Raw genomic sequence first — 16,024 nt, 5'->3', positions numbered from 1 at the left:
AGGAAGGAAGGAAGGAAGGAAGGAAGGAAGGAAGGAAGGAAGGAAGGAAGGGAGGAAGGAAGGAAGGAAGGAAGGAAAGAAAGAAAGAAAGAAAGAAAGAAAAAACCTTCTTACTATACCATCTAATTTATCTCCATTGTCCCAACCATGGAGGTTCTGATTTTTGTTATTCCTAAAACATATTATGGAGGAATTTGAGTTTAGCTGTGAGATGCCATTAAAGCTCTCTCAAAAGCAAGAAGAGATTTTCATGATTTTCTCATCATTTTCTCTTCATCAGAATCATGATTTAGGAAGATAAACATAGACAACTGCTCTGTGGGAGGCAGAAAGATTAGGAGCAGGGTGACCAGTACTTTTCCAGTACTCCAAGAAAAATATGAGACTCTTAAGTGGGACACTGATGGAGGATTATCTAGTCAGCAAATATTTATTAAATGTCTACTATGTACTAGTATCTACTATGTTCCATTTGCATAGTTCTAGGTGCCAGGAATAAGCCAGGGCTCCTTGCACTCATAGTATTTACATTTAATGAGAATAATGAAAAGTCAGGTTTAAGGAGCTTTCAACTGAGACATGAAAAAACATATTTTTGATCTTGGCAAGCAAGTGGCAATGCACAAGAGCAAAGAGTAGAAATGACATAAAGTCTCATAGTTAGGAAAATGAAGAAATGTCTTTATATGTAAAGAGAGCAGTTGGTTGGTCCACTGAAGGAAAAATAGTACTAGTAGACAGACATCTGTATTTACATTAACTTCTTATCCAAAGATTTCACTTCAGATCGTGTAGGAATTTTTTCCTTTTATGTAAATTCAAAATGTGAAGTAAGTGGAAATGATGTTGTTTTATGAAGTCACTCTAATTACCTTTCCTAGAACATATCAATTCTGTGAAACAAAAGTGGTTGCTCATCTAGTTACTTTATTCTTGAAAAATATATTTGGTCCTAATCCAAGATTTCTTAGGAAATTAATTTTATTGTTGGAAGTGTTTCAGTTATCTCTGAATAACTCTAAATTACCTATTTATACAAAGAGAAGGCCAGGGCTAAGTGACAAACAAAGTAGCCTTTTCATTTTTCTCATGACTTCCTCTCCTTGGCAAACCATCTCAGTACTCTTTGTGAGAGCCCAGCCCTCTGCCTTTCCGGCCATGAGAGTTGGCTTAGAAGTGTCCTGGAGCATGCAATTTACCGCTCAGTATATTGGAAGCTAAAAGTGTTTTTGCCAGCTGAATGTCAAATTAATGAGATTTTACTATTTATATAGCATATTTTGACAAAAACACAGTGCACCTTTATTGACAGTGAGGCTTTTGCTCTAGATTAATGCTAATCTGAGACTGCTTTTTTTTTTTTTATGTTAGAAAGCCATATACAGGTGACTTCAGAAATGTCAAAAATACTTCGCTTATTTACTAGAGGAATATGTGTTGTTCATGTTCAGGGTCACTTATTTTTATTCTCTTGACAACACTTTGAACTTAAAATGGAAGCACATGAGGCAGTTTTTAGAGTATCTGTGACTGTGAAAAGAAAATAAAACCATGTGTTCATGTATTGCTCCATCATAGTAATCTTCTGTTTTGTCCCAGACCAAGAGTGCGTCACTTCCAGTGATTCAGAACCAGTTTGTGGGAGGGACTGTCATTCTGCGCTGCTATGAGCAGTTGCCACATGGACCATGATGACTTTCCTAAAAACTTTACTCATTGCTCCTCAGATCAAATCTGTTGTGGTAGAGGTGAAATGTGATGTCTGAGAATTATGGACTGCAGCCAAAATGAGTTGTCACTCCCTGGTCTAATGTGGGTGAGAAAGAGAACGTAACAGAATCATTTTACTGCAGTTAAGAGTGATTAATCTATGCCATCCTAATGAGATTAAAGGGAAAATGATTTTTATTATTTTTTTTGCCAGCTCTCCTTTATGCTGCGAGTTAAACAACATATTCTGTAAAAGTTATATAGCAGGGAATGGTAGCTCCCTTGTTAGAAATTCTCCCAATTAAAAGCATAACCTTCCCTTCAAAAAAAAACTTCCACTGACGATATGCTTCAGACTACGTATAATCCTCTCACATTGCCTCTATTATGATTTAATTTATGTAGGGAATAATTCAGTTCTTTTATTGGAGAGATATATTGAAGAACTCAGTGTCTTCTCATTCATTCTTTTTGCAATTATTCTTTAATCAAAAACAAAACATGACACTATAACTTGATACCTAAAGTAGGGACTGTCAAAAAATGAATCCATGCCATGTTTGGAAAAGGTATGAATGGTCATTAGGCCATCTATTTTGTTTATATAGCTATCATCACTAGTGTAATTTTACATGCATTTGTGTAATTATTTGATTAATATCTGTCTCCTCTACTCAAGTATAAGGCATATGAAGACAAGAATCACAGATATGCAGACTTATCACTACTTCCAGAGTACCTAACACAGCCCTTGACCCAAAGCTGGCACTACACTTGAATGTTGAATTAAAGAATAAATGAATGTAATAATAAGTGTTGGAGAGGTTGTAGAAAAAAAGGAACCCTCATACAATGCTTCTGGGAATGTAAATTTGTACAGCCACTGTAGAAAACAATTAACAATAATGCTACCATATGACCCAGCAGTCTTTCTTCAGGATACCCTCCCAGAAAATTTAAAAACATTTATCTGTAAAGTTATATGTACTCTTATGTTCACTGCAGCATTATTCACAAAGGCCAAGACATGGAAACAAACAAATTGTCCTCCAATAGATAATTGGATAAAGAAAATGTGGTACATATATACAGTGGAATGCTACTCAGCCATAAAAAAGATAAATACTGCCGTTTGTGACAACATAGATGGATCTTGAGATAATCATGCTAAAGGAAATAAGTCAGACAAAAAAAAATTGAGGACCATATGAATTCACTCATATGTGGGGTATAAAACTGAAAGCAACAAACGAATAAGACAAACAAACAAATAAAAATGTATAGACACGGACAACAGTATAGTGGTTACCAAAGGGAAAGCGGGGTGGGGAGAAGGTAGAAAAGGATAAAGGGAGTCAAATATGTGGTGACGGGAGATTTGACTTTGAGTGGAAAACACACAATGCAATATACAGATGATGTATTATAGAATTGAAACTATAATTTCATTAATGTCACCCCAATAAATTTAATAAAAAAAGAGAAAAAAAAGAATGAATGAATGAATAAATTACCTTTAACAAGAGTTTTGTGCAGTCTGTTTTTAAAAGGATTGTCTAAACTTTTTTGAACACCTCTAGCAACATAGAAACCTTTCTTTGCAAGGGAAGCCCAATGAATTTTAAATAGTCCGGCCATTAAAAAGCTTTTTCTTTTATTGAGCTGAAAAAATTGATGTATGGTATTACTACTCAAAAATGGAATATGGTATTGTGTAGAGTAGAATGACTGACAGTGCTAAAGTAATAAAAGACTGAGGAAACTAAAGTCACACGTTTGAAAGTACTCTGGAGGTTTCTTTTTCTTTTTGATTTCTTTCTTTTTTTTCTCTCTCCTTTTAAAAAAAATATTGGAACTGCTGTAAGAGCTCCGCTTCATTCTAAGAAGATATTTTACAGGAACATGCTATTGATTTAAAAACTTTGAAGGTATATGGGATAAACTTTAATTGATGACCACATTCATTCAACTAAAATATCTAAACATTATATTTAGTTTTAATAGTTGATTTTTTACAGTCATCCTAATTGGTTTAAATCGAGAGTTTTCAATATTACTTCATATAACTAAAAAGTGACTTAAAGAGTCACTGAATAGGAAATATAAGCAGCTGCTTATGTGATAAGATTTCAGTACTCTGATATTTCTGCTGCTCCACCACTGGACTGAAATTCTTTCTTGTAACTTAAAGTTTTGGTTTAAGTTTTTCATAATTATTAATATTCATTTACTTATTCAGTTGTTAAGTATTATCCAGGTCCTCCTATCTTCTTTGGGTTAGATATTGTGCCGTTTTAAAACAATACTGTGGAAGGGATAAAAATTAGTTATTAACAATATTATGTGACGTCAAGCTCATTGAGTGGGTTTTCATTGAATTGGAAAGGTGACGTGTGCTGAGAAAACAGGGACCGCTTGTGTCTGGAACATGCCACATCTTTTTGCTTCGTAGTTTTGTTGAGAAGCTACCTTATCTATTAAGTCATTTTGTCACTTAATTAGTGATTTGGACATTTCTTGAGGGTTTTATACTTTTCAATTCACTCTCAGAGATTCAAGAGAATAAAGGTGTACTTTTAAAATAAGGTATACACTTCGATTTAAAGAACCGATCTTTACAAATTATTCCTTAGAAGTAAGCTGTTTTATTATACTTAAAATTTTAATTTTTTTATTTTGAAATAATTTTATATTTACAGAAGAGTTGCAAAAATAGTGAGATGTTAATTTTTAAAAAATGATTTGGGTACCATTAAGTGAATTTTTATAAACAAAAAGTAAATAAGTACAAAAAATAATTTGCAGTGTTTCTCTACTTCCCTAAGAAGCTAATTTCTATTTTAAGAACATAGAGTAAATATTCAGTACATTATTTGACAAGTGATGTGTTTATTCATTGCAAATTAAAAATCATCAAGTTCATAATTGTTCTGCTTAATAGATGCTTAAATATATTTTAGCAGAAACAAAATATGTTAATGTATATTTTTAGAATTCAATATCAGTGCATTTAGATGCTAATTGCATATTAATCTTTCTTTTTTTCTTTTGAAATTATAAGCTCCACAGTTTATAAACAACATTTCTATTACAGATTTTCTAAATAGTGTTTCTTCTAGTATAGTTTTTTCACTCCCTGGCACTTAAGATTAGAAAGAAGAAAGGAAGCAAATGAACATATGAAGTTCTTCTCTGCACATGAAATTATAAAATGAAAATATACAGATGCGAAACAATTTTAAGCTATTAGTTTGCAAAATGTTTTGTTTTCCATAACATTGTTTTAATAAAGTGAAAAGATTGAGCAATGTAATGAATCTAAATAATAGCCCTTCACTATCATAAGGATGATTATAGTTATCAGTGGAAGCTTGGAAGCATTAGGTCCTAACTCCTAACATTAGGTCCAATTTTTATTACACAGTTGTTTAAAAACATACAATTAAACCAACCTAAGATTATTTGGAATAGAAAATAAAAAACTCCTGTTGGAAGCAATATTAACAATACATAATTGTTATGAAAAACATCGTATTCTCAATGGCTAGGTATTAATTTCATTATTCCACTGAGTTTAAACCATAGCTGAATACCATCATCATATAACAAACTTCTAGAATTACAAGAATAAATGTGAAAATTGACTAAAAATTAAATTATATTAATTTTATCATTAAAAGGTTTAATGATCAAATTTCAAAAGACATCCTGGTTTAATTAGTTTAGTTCAAACTTTTAGCCTCTTTTAAAATATCTTCAAACCTTTGTGAAAATTACGACTGAAGAAGTTTTCTCAACTTGCTTTGACTTGTTGGGATCTAGACTGACTCAGAGTGCCTCTCTTTGGAAACTTTATCTAAACTTTAGGTAGATCCTGACTCATCTCTGGACAAATTGAGAGTTCTGAACATCTGAGATCTGTCCAGGATTGAAAACAAATTGACACTAATTGTCATAATCTTCACAAACTAGAAAATAATTTGATTCCTCAAAACGTTGGTAGAGAGCTAAAACATCAAACATTGAAAATAGGCTTATTTTGTGTTGAGACAGAGTTTTTTAAAGTGTATTTCTCCTGTTTGTTCTGTATTTTAGCCTCTTGATGCCGGTTTTGCATTTGGACCTCTGTTTTTTCCCAGTTCTTAAATATGGATAACTGGGAGATAATGGTGGTCCTATATTTAAAAGAAATCTGCCTGGCAAATAATCAGAAGACTAAGCTTAATATTTCCTCTAAGAGCAATATTAACTGCACTTTTTCTCCAAAGTCAGACTTATTATTAGAACAAGGTTGCATTTTTTTTAAACTTCTAGAAACATTTAGTTTCCAGAAGAGGAAATACATAAACATCATTTTCTCTAGCAAAAGCCATCTAGGGAAGACTATGTAACACAGTTTCTTAACAGACATTATTCCAAAATAACTAACCGTGGAGGCATGTGCATTCCTGAAAGTTTTGTTGTAAAAAGGCAAAATTGAGAAATGTGGTAGAAAAGACAAAGTCATGCAGTGAGAATTTGTAATTTGAGACAAGCCAATTGGTCTCCCTGAGCCTAAGGCTGGCTTTCTCATTTTCAACTCAGTAAGGTTGTGGTAAATAATTCATTGTGCTAAGGAATGTAAAAGACTTAGCATGGGACTTGACATATAATAGTTACTCAATGAAAGTGACTTCTTTTTTCTCACCCTTGTTTTTATGTTATCTTCCTCAAGAAAATTTCTAAGCAAATTGATACAAGCCTTCCATTATTTTCCTATGGTCATCTCACTAGCAAATATCACTTTAAATACAGAGGATGATTTCTGGTCAGATTAACTAATTGGAATATCATGTGTATAATTATTCCTTGAAAATGTCTAGGATAAATGATATTTGTACATATTCAAGGAACCAATGACATTTAATAAACTTTTAATACTTAAAACTTTCTTTGCTTATCTTCACATGGAAGTAGATGTTTTCGAATTTCACAGCATAAACTACATTTTCAATAAATTATTTTTTAAATCTATTTTAGTATCCAATGTTTCTCCCCCTCATTGTGATCGCACATGTTACTAGAGTGGTGAGCATAGAGAGCTGACTGTTGAAGTGGCACCTGCTGTCACATTTCATGATCGGTCTCTTGAAATAATCTCATAGAATTTCCTAGATTCAATGTTTATTCAATAATCCTAGTTAAGCAAAACTGTTCGTTTTAAAGCATACATTTTTTATATATATCAGAAATGTTCCTTTCCTTTCCTAGAGAATTAAAGTTGTTATGTGGATCACAATCTATTAAATTACTATTATCAACTCTCAGACATTTCACCTTAGGATGGTCTCAAAATATAGTCTGTATTTTCATTCAAAAAAGAAATATGGAATTCTATGATTGTTTGCATGAGGAGAGATTGAGTTTTAGTCACAAATATCTATAGTTGATCAGTTGCAGCTTACTAAAAATAGAATTCTGCAATACTTTTCTGAGAATTTATTAATTCTATGTCAAACTTTGGTTACATAAATAGAAACTATATTTGGACCAAGCTTTAAAATCTCATATGAATTAAAGCATATTATTAATGTCTATGCAAACCATACACCATAATTTTGCCAGTATGAAAATGAATGAGTCATTTGCAAGTCATTTGAAGGATAATTATAATTTAATGTATGTAAAACCGTTTTTTGACCTACACTTGAGTCCTTTAATTTATATTGATATAACTGAGGAATGGTATAGTAAAAAGTATGAATTGTAGGGAGAAAAGCTGGATTCATAATCTACTTTTTTTTTGCTATTTACCAATGGTGTGCCAATGGACAGTAATTCTATGTTGCCTTGATCATTTATATATTTATCAAACGTTTTTGGGGGGCAATTACTATATGCCAAAAAACTGGATAGGAACCAAGGGTATAAAATTAAGATGGTACAGTCTCAGTCCTAAAGAAGTTAACAGTTTAGTGGAGGAGAGAGCTGTATAAAGAGATAATTAAGGGTCAGTGAGGTAATAGATACGTATATGGTATAATGAATATATGGTATAATGAGGGCCTGGAAAACATTCTTCTTCCAGCCGTGAGTCCAGTAGCATCTCAAACAGAAAGGAAAACATAAACAATGCAAATCAAGGAGTTTGATTGACTTACAATTATTGGTGGAAATAAAAGTCACTTACAATCATTTTAGAGAACATTATGGCTAGAATTATTAAACTTACATATTCATATAACATTTAACTAATCAAATTTACCTTTAGAAAGTAATCAAAATATTTGCACAGATGTGCAAGCTAATGTTCATAGAAAAGTTCACTTATCTGGTTTCTCTCCACATTATCCTCTCAAAAATAATTCTTCCTGGAAAAATCTAACTCATTTAGTGATAAATAATAATAAAGAAAATAGCATGAGACTTATGGAAGATGTAATACAAGAAAGAAATACAGAACAGGACAAACAAAACTCAGAAAATAAATCAACACCTGAAAGATCTTACTATGGAGCTGATTAAAATTATGAACCATTTTTCATGTTACAAAATTAAAAAAAGAAAGAGTGCTTTATAAGCAGCTAATGTATATATTGCTTCCAGGCAATAAGAGCTCAAAGGAGAGATGCAAGTACTCAAGAAGGAAATTACAGGTTAATTTTAAATCAAGGGAAATTTTTTCTCAGCCCACCTTCACAGTTCTTGACAAAAGTTCTCTAAGATGTATTTTAAATGGAAAAATAATTAAGTCTCAGAACAATGTATGTAATGCATTGCTAATTTTAAGAAAATTCATAAAAGTGTGGATATGACAGGTTCAACTTCGCATTATTTATCCTGAAACAGATATTTGGATATGCAAAGGAAATATTGCTTTTAATTCCCTTTTTATGATCCTTATGAGCTTTCTTTCTATTTTCCAACTGCTCGTTGAATGCTGGGGGTGGGGGAAAATTAGATGAAATATATAATTAAACATAGAAATTAGATGAAATATATAATAAAACATAACTCAGTTCAAACCTGCTTACAACCTAGTATGATTCAGTAGTGTAAAGATTGTTTGAGGTTTAATTAACTCACTTCAGAATAAATGCTCCAGTCTTTTTTTCTCTATTATTTGCCTTATGTTTTCTAAGATGCATTGGGGAACATGGATTTTATTGATGCTATATTTTTAGGTGTGGTGGAAGTGGTCAAGGAGGCAGAGTACAATAAGGAGGAGGATGGGAGAAAGAGGAAAAAGATGTCAAAGGATAGAGAAACAATCAATAAGATTAGGACTTAAATGTCTGTAGAATGGTGAGGTTGAAATCTGATTATAGAGAAAAGGTGAGACGGAGTGAAACTCCCTTCTTGGAAATTTAAATAAGAAAAGAATTGACTTAGGATGGAGACTAAAAATAGGAACCTATGTTTAATAGAAGAAATATTGATTATATTTTGTAAAGAACAGGAGACACTTGTTCAATTTTATGGTGTATAGAGAAGGTTCTAATAATGGAGCTTACGTTGAAACAGAGGAGAGAGTAGTAAGGCCCCATAAGTACCAGACAGCAAAGAAATCTAGGCTCCTTGGAAGGAATGGACTTTGATGTGGCCTCTGGAGCTGGCAAAAGGAGGGAAAGTGGATGAGGGTAAGGTAAGAAGAAGGACAAAAACTTAGGGATTTCATGCTTACTGCTGAGTTTGAGGGTACCCAAGCTGGGTGGGTGACTTGAGAGATTGGTTAAAAATTTGGAGGAATCATTTAAAGACATTAATCAAAAATTTCCTCTTCTATAATCAGGAAGGTAATATTTCTTTTTTTATTTTCTATGTTATTTTGATAATCAAATAAGATAATATAAATTAAAGTGACTTGTAACTCAGGAGTTTAATATATGTTATTTTATGCATTATAGGTAGTATAGGTTGGTAAAGCTATTTTCCAAAGGAAATATCTGCATGCCAATGTAGGAAGGAAGACAAGATACATTATCTAGGATGATTAAAAATTTTATACTTTTCAAATTTCTTGATAGGTGAAGCTTATCTATCATCAATTATAATAACTTAGACTTTCAGAATGGGAATGACAACTCATGAGTCAAAGAGGACATCCTAGACAAGGGTTGGTGAGCTTTGAACTAATCATATCTTTGCATGAAGATGTTCCTTCTGTTTGAAGCAATGACCACTACTGTTATTGTGCCCGCTTTAAATGGTTTCAAGACAACTGAGTGCACTGGCTATTGTGGCAAACTTTCCTTTCCTTTGATCACCTAAATGCACTCCTCAGTATGGTTTGCCTCTTCTCTATAATATACATGATTTCTATAAGAGCTCTACTTATTGAATAAGTTGTGTCTAGTTCTTAACTCTTTCAGAAATAAAGTAGGATTATCAAAACAGAGTAGCAGAGTATTATATCTTTAAAGCATTGCTTGCCAAACAGCTTTATTCCCAATTAAAATTTTCTGTCCACTGATCTAGATTTTTCATTTTTTAACAGGGAATAGAAAGTGACAACTTACTTTAAAATTTTTTTTCCATGAATTGCTTCTTAAATTTTATGAAATACTTCATGAGTTACTAAAAAATTTTTTAAATGAATAGTCATGAGCTCAATTTAGTCTATATGCCAACTACATATTTTTCAGGTGACTGAGCTTTGTATTATAGAAAATGTCATGACTTAAAGTCCTTTTGCCTGCTTGCAAGAGAATGATTTCATTTTTTCCCCAATCAAGTCAACTAAACTGTCAACAACTTTTATTAACTACCCACTTTATAACAACTTAGAGCAGAGGTTCCCTAGGGAGTTACGGAGTTAACAGAAAAGTCATTGCAAATAGAAAATTTACAGTAAAGCTAACTGAATATAGAAATGTTTGTTAATTTTTGAAATGAGACGATATAATTAAGATGAGGTCATACTGGAGTAGGATGGGCTCTAAATTCAATGACTGGTGCACTTATAAGTAGAGAAATGTGAAGATCTAGACACATAGAGAAAAAAGACATGTGAAAACAGAAACAGATATTCGAGTTAAGGTGTTACAAGCCAAGAGACACCAAAATTGTAGGAAAAGACCAGTAGCTAGGAGAGTGACATGGAAAAGTTTCTTCTTAAGATCTTCTGGAAGGAACCAATCTGCTGACACCTTGATTTTGTGTTTTTAGGATCCAGAACTGTGAGAGAGTAAATTTTTGTTGTTTTAAGCCATTCAGTTTGTGGTCTTTGAACGGCAGCCCCAGGAAACTAATATACAAATGAATAAATTACTTTGAAAAATGGGATGCTTTTCAAAGCCATGTTATTGACACTGTAATGGAGATTACTTCGCCTCAATAATATAGCAGACTAGTTCCCTGAGGTGTGCTAAAGCTCTTACTATCTCTGGATAAAGAGTAAAAATAGTCTGAAGATAGTTTTCTTCCTAAAAAAATTATGTATTCCTAAATAAGGTTGTAGAAGCTATTACTTGATAATTCTTGACAGTAAAATAAAAGTCAATTTGCTTTCTTCTATGAGGGAAAGTAAATCAAGGAGGCCTGTACTGGCTATAAAGCTTAGAAACAATGTAAAGGCAGATGATTCTGTTCTGCATTGGCTATTATCTTTGCCTCTGATCAGATGCTAAAGGAAAAGCTGAAGACACATTACTTGACACAGTATCAGTCTAAGCATGTGCTAGGATGTTAATATATGTTGTGAGGAAGAGGGACTCCTAGTAAACAAACAAACAAACAAAAACTGTTTATTCTGAGCCCAATAAAGTTAAATAGATTTTTTATGACAGAACACCTAAGGGGCTACAGTGTGCTAATAGATACCATGACACATTAAAAAAAGAATATAGTTTATTATACCATAGCATCTTTTATGGTAGGAGTTTCTGAACCTGGGTTTCCATGGACTAAAATTGGGGTATAAGTACCTTAGAGTATTGCTTCTACTGATGTTTCATTGGGTCAATTTGGGATGGATTAATCCCTATCATTTGTACATTTTCCTTATTTTACCCTATTTTAAAAATCTTCTTCTCTTTTAAAAATCTATAACCTTTCACCCATACACCATTACCCATCTCTGTTATGTACACCTTAAGTTATAGTCTAAGATGTCTCATCCAATATAAAACAAGCATTGAGTATTCTTTTATTCCAGATTCAGCAAGATCCAATATAAAACAAGCATTGAGTATTCTTTTATTCCAGATTCAGCAAGTCATTATCATCATATTCCTTTATCTTCTAAATAATTTCTGTTATCTTTGCTGCTGTTATGAAGCCTTTAAATGGGGTTGAATCATAAAAAATAGCTGATATTCAACTTATATAAGTGACAATTTCATGTGGTTAACCTAATGCACTATTATTATTAAAGAGTCATTACAGTTACCAAGACACTTCATTTACCAAAGAGGTTTAGCCACTTCAAGAATTTGGCATAATATGTTTATAAATAGACTGGACGGTTGTCAGGAGAGATCACTTATGCTTGTAAATGATACCGAGTTGGCTGAGATTAACATTATCATGTAGGGCCAGACAGGAATGCAAAACGATACAATCAATTTGATGGAGTAATGTGCACTGGATGAAGTGAATTGCAATTAGGGCACATGCAAGGTTTTTCTTGTGAAATGGAATAATTAATTTAAAAATGCAATGGAATGGAATCATTTACATGGACTGGGGCACATGCAGAGGAGTTTTAAAGTCAAAGCCAATCAGAGATACAGGCTCTGCTGAACATGCTCAAATGGGACACCTCTGAGCCATTCATTCTGACAGACCATCTGGACCTCATCATGTGGATTTTGGCTGCCACATTGAATGACTGCTGGCAACACATCAACGATTCCATTCCTCTGTGGCCTATGAATTTCAGGCATTAAGGCATAGTATTATTATCTTGAGTAACATGAAGAATATTCTTCATTCAAATTTTCCTCATCTTTCAAGGGCAATTAAAGGTCAAGGAAGTCCAGAAAGTCTTTTCCTTCTTATTTCTATGGGTCATAGACTATATCACTCTACTTAATACAAGATCTGACAAACAATCCTCTTTGTATATCAGCCTCAATTTGAAGTCATAAATTCTTTGAGGACAAAGGCCAAGGATTGTACATGTTTTGCACTTCAATCAAACTAATATGTAGTAAATAAAAACATTAGTGGGCTTCATCAAGCAGGAGTTAATAAAGTTAATGATCACAATAATAATAACAGCAAAATGTTGATTTATGAGCATGAAAGATTGAGAAATTGCTGTGGAAGTAAATGAATATAGGGCTTATCCTTTTGATTCTTGAACCAGATTTCTTCATTGAGAAATAAGATATGTATTTTTTATGTCGATCTGACCCAAGGTAGTATTTAATATATCCATAAAATTTTATTACATGTTAAATTCAAATAAACATAAGGCCAAAGTTTAGTTTAGTGGTTTCGTGTAAGGTTTCTTACTCAGAGTTTTGTGATTTTATGTGTTATAAAATGTACTTAAATGGAAATAATTTTTACTGGGCTTTTGTCTCTGAAATGTGGGAGTGCTAAGTGGTGTTTTGTTTTGTTTTGTTTTTCCTATGCTAAATTTTCTGGTGTGGTTTATTGGACTTCTGGTTGATTATCTATCATAATGTCTCTATACATTAATTTAACATTTTTAGCATAATTTACCAAAGTTTATTATTGAAATAAAATTTACATACTTCATTATACGGTATATAATAGTGTTATCTCACAGTCACTATAATATATATATGTGTTTAAATTTATTATAGCTGAGGTCTTGAACTAACATTACCCTTAAAACTTTTAGGTACAATAATGGTTTCCTTTGGAAAACAATTTGAGTCTAACTGGATCTTGTTAAATCTTCAGGCCATGGTAAGTGTGACTGTGGAAAGTGCAAATGTGACAAAGGATGGTCTGGGGACGCTTGCCAGTATCCAACTAACTGTGACCTGACAAAGAAAAAAAGTAACCAAATGTGCAAGAATTCTCAAGATATTATCTGTTCTAATGCAGGTAAGAATTCCACCCTATGAAAATTATTAAGCGAAAAAATCAAATTTTGGTTTTTAATGGAACTATATAAGTGTTGAGAAATATTGAACCTCTGAAGGAGACTGCTTTTGAGTATATTTTTTTTAAGAGATGAAATTCAGATAAATCAATAGAAAAAAAATGTCATCTTGCTGAGACTGGCAAGTTTGATATTCTCCAGCTGTTCCAAATGCTTCCTTCAAATAGGATATTCACTGGAAACAACACTTCGATAACATTTTATGTAAATTGTGAGCCATGATTTGAGTGCTGAATTAAATCTTTTAAAGAGGATTTATATAAACTGACTTAATTATTTTCTGTTACAGATCAAGGGTGCTTTGAATTTATACTTTAGCATCAAATGGAACCAAATCTTTTTAACTTGATAGAAGTTTCAGATGCACTGGATATGAAACTCATTGAAGAAAATAGTGACAGCAAGACTTTTTGTTTGACCAAAATATTTTTATATCTCACAGAAATCATTTAAAAACATTTCTTAGAAATTTACAGAGAAACTATTAAAATTAATTGTCTAAACCATATTCTAAAAAAAACCAAAAACTACAATTTCAGTTTCAATGTTTTGTTGTTGTTTTTTTTTTTTTTTTTTTTTCAGTGTTACTATAATTAAATACTCCTAACATTTGGGCATATGGAGCCTCAAAGTCAGCTTTTCTCAGGCCTGGTCGAATTTAAGAATGCTCCTGTCCTAAACTAATTGTCTTGGGCTGTGGTCTGGGTTATAGTGAGCTTTTAAAACTCTCCCTATAATCGTATGTAGATCTGGGGGTGTGAGACATGGATCTTCTTGCTAAAGGTGAGGATTTCGTCCTGAAGCTCATTTTGTTTTAGAGTCCTGCAATTCGCAGAGTTAAAACCTTTCCACAGTCTTCAATTGTGACCTGTTGCTCTGTCTAGATTAAGGGTAAGGTTGATTTGCTAGTGGGAATCAGGGCCATACACAACGAAGGCGTGAATGGCTAATCAGGAACCGTGGCAAGTGGTCTTAACTGTCAGATCACTTTCCGTTTCTTGATATTCTCCTTACTTCTCCCCTGCACTTCAGTAGGATTTCTCTACTTCCAGTTCATAACATCCACCCCTCCAAACACACACAGACACACACACACACACAGAGCCTCTTTTGTTTTGAAAATGTCATGCTTTACAAATTTCTTTCAATAATAAGATTTGAGTTCTGTTTTGTTTCTGTGTTGTTTATTTTTGGATTTATTTATTGATTGATTTTGTTTTTAAATTAAATCCTGGTTATTTTTTTCTTTTTAATAATACATCCTGCTTCTCCTCATACTTATTATAGGTAACCAATTTTACTAGTTTTTACTGGTTTCTGTTTTATCGGTGTATGTTTTTATTTTTGGTAAAGATAAATAGATATATGTATGTGTTATTATTTTCAGTTTTTCATTTTATCCTATGTGCTCTGCCTTTTCTACTCAGCATTATTTCCTGAAATTCATTCTATATAATTTAAAGAAAACTTCTCATTCTTTTTTCAAATGCATAGGGCTCAATTCTATGCAAACAACATAATTTATTTAATTGATCTCCTATGCTTGGGCATTCAAGCAATTTCCAGTATTTTGAAATTACAAATATTAATGTACAAATGAACTGGGTATATGTATTTTCATGTTTTTGGAGGTGTATCTTCAGGGTAAATTGCTAGAAGTGAGATTGCTGGGCCCAAAGGTAAATTTATGCTCAGTATTATATTTAATATTTTCTTTATCTCTTACTTTGACAATCTCATTCTCACCTATCTTTCATTTAATGTCTATTTCTAACAGCCTAGACCAGAAACACTCCCTAAAATTGCATTAGTTTATGAGTTCTACCTAATAATCTTTCTACTGCATATCACTGTGTGGTTTGCTGGAAGCAGCTTGGACAAGAAAGGGAAGAGAAGGTAAATGGAATGGGACACAAGACTAAAGGGCAGGCTGAATTGGAGCTGGGGAAGAAAGAAATTCTAGAAGCTGACTCTCTAGGGACCCAGAAGGGCAAGGCAGAGTCTGAAAAGTGATGTGAGCCTTGACACCATTGCACAGGAGTATAGGCTGATGTTCAAGACATGGGAAACGTCCTAGAGAGAGACAGTTATATTAGTAAAAATAAAAAGTCAGAGCTAAAATAATCTAGCATAATGTAGAAGACCAATCCTAGAGAATGAGTTAACTGGCAATCAAGAAAGAGAAGCAATATGACATAGCATGAACACGGGAGTCTGGCACTTTTGCCTGGGCTTCCATATGCCATATCTTGG

At 32.7% G+C, this 16,024-nt stretch overlaps 1 protein-coding gene across 2 annotated transcripts in view; it reads left to right on the top strand.

Moving 5' to 3' along the window:
* Nucleotides 1-16,024, top strand: part of ITGBL1 (integrin subunit beta like 1) — a 172,489-nt gene that overhangs the window by 51,417 nt on the left and 105,048 nt on the right. For both annotated transcript variants that reach the window (XM_015587338.2, XM_025045020.1), the window contains one exon: nucleotides 13,567-13,713. In XM_015587338.2, the coding sequence (XP_015442824.1) occupies nucleotides 13,567-13,713 (147 nt within the window). The remainder of the gene's footprint in view (nucleotides 1-13,566; nucleotides 13,714-16,024) is intronic.

Source organism: Pteropus alecto, unplaced genomic scaffold, assembly GCF_000325575.1.
Source record: "Pteropus alecto unplaced genomic scaffold, ASM32557v1 scaffold13, whole genome shotgun sequence".
NCBI classification, from domain to species: Eukaryota; Metazoa; Chordata; class Mammalia; order Chiroptera; family Pteropodidae; genus Pteropus; species Pteropus alecto.
This window is presented reverse-complemented; position numbering and strand designations above follow the sequence as displayed.